At 45.0% G+C, this 5,726-nt stretch overlaps 1 protein-coding gene and 1 pseudogene across 1 annotated transcript; both read left to right on the top strand.

The window, feature by feature from the left end:
• Positions 1 to 310: 310 nt before the first annotated feature.
• On the top strand, positions 311 to 2,899 carry RT1-M2 (RT1 class Ib, locus M2). The gene is made up of 5 exons (NM_001001717.2): positions 311 to 405; positions 593 to 862; positions 1,083 to 1,358; positions 2,041 to 2,316; positions 2,438 to 2,899. The coding sequence occupies exons 1-5, from the start codon at positions 333 to 335 to the stop codon at positions 2,575 to 2,577; spliced, it is 1,035 nt and encodes a 344-aa protein (NP_001001717.1). The 5' UTR covers positions 311 to 332; the 3' UTR covers positions 2,578 to 2,899.
• A 638-nt stretch (positions 2,900 to 3,537) lies between these two features.
• On the top strand, positions 3,538 to 5,319 carry Sppl2a-ps1 (signal peptide peptidase-like 2A, pseudogene 1; annotated as a pseudogene).
• The last annotated feature ends 407 nt before the right edge of the window (positions 5,320 to 5,726 follow it).

Raw genomic sequence — 5,726 nt, forward strand, 5'->3', positions numbered from 1 at the left:
TCTTAAAGTCATATGAAGACTAAAACCTTAGCAAGACTTGGGGGGAAATGTAAGAATGAGCTCTGGGTACAGATCAGGGTTCTGGCCAAAGGCCCAGGTACACAAGAGGAAGCTTCTGGAGTCTCCTTAGGGGATTCCAGCAAGGGAATTCCTCACAACCTTGGGGTTTCCCTTCTTTTGTAAGCCAAATGAAGATCTTCTGCATGGACACTGATGACTACACTCCAATTCTCATCCCCATTGGGTATCAGGTTCCTAGAGAACGGCTGTTGAGGTTCCTCATTATATAATCACCAAGGACCCATGTGACCGACTCTCTTCAACTCCAGAGAATGGAGACTTCAGCAATCCTCACTCTCCACCTGCTGCTGAGCGCTTCTTTGGCCCTGACCCAGTCCTTTAAAGGTGAGTGCAAGTCTTGAGGAAAGGTCCTTTAGAAGAAGAGCACCCGGGATGTCCACCCAGCCAGACATTTTCAGTTGGGCTACCCACATCCCCCCACTCCACCTCCTGCTTTCCTTCTATCACCTGCCCTGGATCCCCATGGGAGGATGTTCAAGCCAGACAGTCATCAGCCTTCTGCTTTCTCGAGGCTCCCACTCCTTGCGGTACTTTGACATCGCAGTGTCAAGGCCTGGCCTAGAGGAGACCCACTACATGACTCTTGGCTACGTGGATGACACAGAGTTTGTGCATTTCAACAATGAGGCAGTGAATCCGAGGTTTGAGCCCCGGGTGCCCTGGATGGAACAGATGGGACAGAAGTACTGGGATGACCAGACACGAATTGCCAAAGTCGCGGAACAGCAGATTAGAGTGTACTTTCAGAAACTGCGAGGCTACTACAACCAGAGCCAGAACAGTGAGTGTCTCTGAGCCCAGGTTCTGTCCCACAAGTCTCTCCCATATTCCCACATCACCAGGGTCAGCCTAAATCTATGAGGCCACAGAGAGTATTGATCCAGAAGGGCTGAGGGAACTACGAGCAGTTTATGGTTCTCAGCTGAGGTGCAAATCTGGTTGGGTGGGTAGGGAGGATGAAAGGGCCAAGCAGGTGGAACTAACTTGTGGGACGGAACCAGGTTCTCACACCATCCAAAGGATGACTGGCTGCTACATTGGACCAGACGGACACCTACTTCACGCATACCGTCAGTTTGGATATGATGGACAAGATTACCTCACTTTGAATGAAGATCTGAGCACCTGGACTGCGGCAGATTCGGCAGCTGAGATCACCCATAGAGAGTGGAAGGCAACTAATGAAGCTGAGTTCTGGAGGGTCTACTTGGAGGGCCCTTGCATGGTGTGGCTCTTTAAATACCTGACAGTGGGAAATGAGACTCTACTGCGCGCAGGTACAAGGGGTAAAAAAGTAACTCCTCCTGATGAACTGGAGCTCATCAGGAATTTCAGATGGTCTCATCAGAAGGGAGAAAAAATGATACCATCTGGAATTCTCTGTATGTCTGTCCTTTGTCTCTGTGTCTCTGTCTATCACTCACAATCTCTGTGTCTATCCTCTCTCTCTCTCTCTCTCTCTCTCTCTCTCTCTCTCTCTCTCTCTCTCTCTCTCTCTCTCACACACACACACACACACACACACACACACACACACCAGGAGAGGGAAGAATGGTCCTGGGATTTTTGGTCCAATATCGGTTCAGAATTTATCTCAAAATAGGAGAAAAGATCCCTAAAGTTGCCATTCCCTTCACAGCTGCAGCCCATGGCCTCTCTCAGGTTATTTTCTCTGGCCACACTCAATGGTATGGCACAGTTGCAGTGATGTAGAGTTTCTTGGCCTCACTCAGTCAGGACAAGATTTTTATTTTTCCTGGTAACCCAGCATCTCCTACCGTAGGCCAGTTCACCTTGATTCTACAACTTTTCAAGCAATCTATTATTGCAGATGCCTGAGTACAGTTGCTGTGTAGGTCTGGGCATATTCCCCTGACTATTTCCAAAATAATTACAAGAATAACACCGAGTCCCAAGAAAAAATGTAAATGTGCAAAATTTCCAACTCTTCTTCCTCAGATCCCCCCAAAGTATATGTGACCCATCACCCCAGACCTGAAGGTGATATCACCCTGAGGTGCTGGGCCCTGGGCTTCTACCCTTCTGACATCACCCTGATCTGGCAAAGAGATGGAGAGGACCTGACCCAGGACATGGACGTAATTGAGACCAGACCTGCAGGGGATGGAACCTTCCAGAAGTGGGCAGCTGTGGTGGTGCCTTCGGGGAAGGAGCAGAATTATACATGCTATGTAGAACATGAGGGGCTGCCTGAACCCCTCACCCTGAGATGGAGTAAGTAGGAAGTGGGCACATATTCTGTGGTTAGAGAAAGCAGAAGCCCTTCTGGAGACCTTGAGCAGGGTCAAGGCTGAGATCTGGGGTCAGGGTCCTACATATTTTCATTTCTTTCCAGGTAGACCTCCTCAGTCGTTCATTCCCACAATAGTGGTTGCTGTTGGCCTGGTTCTCCTGGGAGCTTCTGTGGTTACACTTGTCATTTGGAAGAAGAGCTCAGGTGGTGGAAGGGGTAGCCTGAGATTTCTTTCCAACTGAGGAACTCCAATCTCCAGATAAGTCTTCTCTGCCTCCTTGTTGGGAAGGGATATGGCCTGTTATTCCCAAAGGCACAATTCAGAATGTCATAACCACAAATATTTCAATCTTAAAAGATCAAAATACAAATTTTTAAATGTATCCAAAACCATACGCTAAATTTAAAGGCATATTTACATACACACACACACACACACACACACACACACACACACTAAACAAAGATAGGAAGGAAGGAAGGAAGGAAGGAAGGAAGAAGGGAGGGAGGGAAGGAAGGAAGGAAAGAACGGAAAGCATGATAGAAAAGGGGCCTCTGTATGAACCCAGATACACTAACAAAAATCACACTGATGTAGCACTGTGAGGAGTAAACAATATTCACAAAGGCCTAGGTGGACAAACAAAATGTGTATATGTATATCCCCATGGTTGTCAGTTATGTGTGGGGAGCACTGCACTTGCAATTGTCTGAAACACTGGGGCAGACAATATAAGTTTTCTGGGAATGTTAATAAATATCAACAGTGGAGTGCCATCAATATCCAGTCATCAAAAAACACAAGATCTTGATAAATGTTATCTACACACATGGAAACACACAAAAAGGACATCTCCAGTTACTAAGGACGTTTCAGTCTTTTCATATTGTACCATGCTCACAAAGTCCACACTGTAACACATCTTCACAGACTCAATTTTGCCAAATATGTAAACCTAATTAGAGCCCTCAGAAAAACCTTCCCACAGTTTGAACCTCCGTTGTTAGAAATGGAAATGGTCTAAGAATGAAATAAACAATACTTCATATATGATGCTGAGAATTGTTTTGTTTATTCTTGTTTTCTTTTTATTATTTATTCGCTTTACAGGCCAGTTGCATAACCCTAGTTCCTCTTCTCCCAGTCTGACCCTTGCAAATCTTTCTCCCATTAACCCCTCCTCTTCTCCTCAGAGAAAGGGAAACTGTCCTTGGGTAAACCCCACCCTGGGACATCCAGTCACAATAGCTGTGGGCAGTATGGGGACCTAAGGAGAACCCAGGATTACTCAGGTAAAAGGCTCTGCCAGGAGGTGACAGTCTCCACAGAGTCCAGACCTAGTGGGAGGGACCGGAAGAAGAAATCAGGGCTGCACCCCAGAGGTTCCAGTACCACCAGCGCAGCTGCCCACCCATGGAATGGAGCTGCTGCATTAGCTGCAAGCTCCCGCTGCTGCCCTGCTCTGGAGCTGCCTCATTGAACTGACAGCTGCTCAGGAAGCTATCCTTCTGTGTCTGCAAATTATGTATCTTCACTTTCCAAGGACTGCTGCATGAATTTTAACAACAACTGGATGCAGCTTCCAAGTTCCCTAGAAAATGCAACTTCTCTTAGCTTGATGACTCTGACTGGCACAACACTGTGCCATCGTTCTGATATTACTCTTGATGGCATAAAGAACAAGTCAGTGGTGATGCACTGGGGACCCTGCCATTTACTTGAAAAAGCCAAAATTGCACAAGAAGGTGGTGCTGCAGCGTTGCTGGTTGCCAACAACAGTGTCCTAATTCCTTCCTCAAGGAACAAATATGCATTATGAAATGTAACTATACTAATAGCAGTTATAACCCAAAAAGACTTTAAAGATATGAAAGAGACTCTTGGAGATGATATTACCGTGACAATGTATTCTCTATCCTGACCTAACTTTGACTATACCCTGGTGGTCATTTTGGTAATTGCTATGTTCACTGTGGCATTAGGAGGATACTGGAGTGGACTTATTGAATTGGAAAACATGAAGGGAGTGGAAGATGCTAAAGACAGAGAGACAAATAGAAAGAAGGAAGATTACTTAACATTCAGTCTTCACATGGTTGCCGTGTTCATGGTCATGTGCTGTGTAATGATTGTCTTACTGTATTTCTTCTACAGGCGGCTCGTTGTATGTTATGATAGCAGTTTTCTGCATAGCGTCAGCAATGAGCCTGTACAACTGTCTTGCTGCACTGATTCATAGGGTGCCATGTGGACAGTGCGCAGTGTTGTGTTGTGGCAAAAGCATTAAAGGGAGCCTGATTTCCCTTTCTGGACTGTGCATCTCAGTTGCTGTTGTGTGGGCTGTGCTTCGAAAAGAGGATAGGTGGGCTTGGATTTTACAGAATGTCTTCGGAACTGCTTTCTGTCTCTACTTAATTAAAACAATGAAGTTACCCAATTTCATGTCATGTGTGATACTGCTAGGCCTTCTCCTCATCTATGATGTGTTCTTTGTCTTCATAACACCCTTCATCACAACATAGGGAGAGAACGTCATGGTGGAACTTGCTGCTGGGCCTTCCGAGAATGCTGAGAAGTTGCCAGTAGTTATCAGGGTGACAAAACTGATGGGTTATTCACTCATGGGTGTATGCTCAGTGCCTGTTTCAGTATTGGGTTTCGGAGATATCATTCTACCAGGTCTGTTGATTGCATATTGTAAAAGATTTGATGTTCAGACGGGTTCTTCTCTATACTGTATTTCATCCACAATTGCCTATGCTGCTGGCATGGTAATTACATTTGTTCTCCTAATGCTGAGGAAGACGGACAGCCTGCTCTCCTCTATTTAGACACTTATTGCTGTCTCAGTCATTGCTTGGAATCGTAAGAAAATGAGAAATTTCTGGAAAGGTAGCAGCTATCAGGTGATGAATTACCTGGGCTAGTCAGCAAAGGAGGAAAAACCCCAATGGCTACTGATGAGCAGATTGCGCAACAGTAATTACATGGAATTACAATGGTGTGTTTTTTATTTTTTTACAAATAGATTTTGGCCTTTTCCCCGTTTTTCTTTTGCTTTTTTGCTCTTCAGGACAGAGTCAGGACTGGAGTTCAGTGCTTTGCTTCTGCCTCCCAAAGATTGGGACTACAGATGGGTAACACCATGCCCAGTGAGATTTAAATCAAACTTGGGATTGAAAACTGGGAACATTTACAGTGATGTTTGCAAACCTGAATGTTTTTATGAGCTGGTAAAATCCCATCCTACATAGTGAAAATGCAGTTTCTTTAAATTATGATAAAGTTGTTCCTTCACAATCAGATAAAAGCATAGGGTTTATATAGTATCCAAAGTGTATTATTGCATTATATTTTTCTAAAAAAGAAAAAAAGCTACCTTGATCTTCC

This window comes from Rattus norvegicus, chromosome 20, assembly GCF_036323735.1.
Source record: "Rattus norvegicus strain BN/NHsdMcwi chromosome 20, GRCr8, whole genome shotgun sequence".
NCBI classification, from domain to species: Eukaryota; Metazoa; Chordata; class Mammalia; order Rodentia; family Muridae; genus Rattus; species Rattus norvegicus.

Bases quoted from the DNA above. Each gene is read 5' to 3' on its own strand.
- RT1-M2 (NM_001001717.2), top strand. From the start codon at position 333: ATGGAGACTTCAGCAATCCTCACTCTCCACCTGCTGCTGAGCGCTTCT. The intron at 863-1,082 runs GTGAGTGTCTCT...GGACGGAACCAG, and splicing joins CTACAACCAGAGCCAGAACA to GTTCTCACACCATCCAAAGG. The intron at 1,359-2,040 runs GTACAAGGGGTA...CTTCTTCCTCAG, and splicing joins TGAGACTCTACTGCGCGCAG to ATCCCCCCAAAGTATATGTG.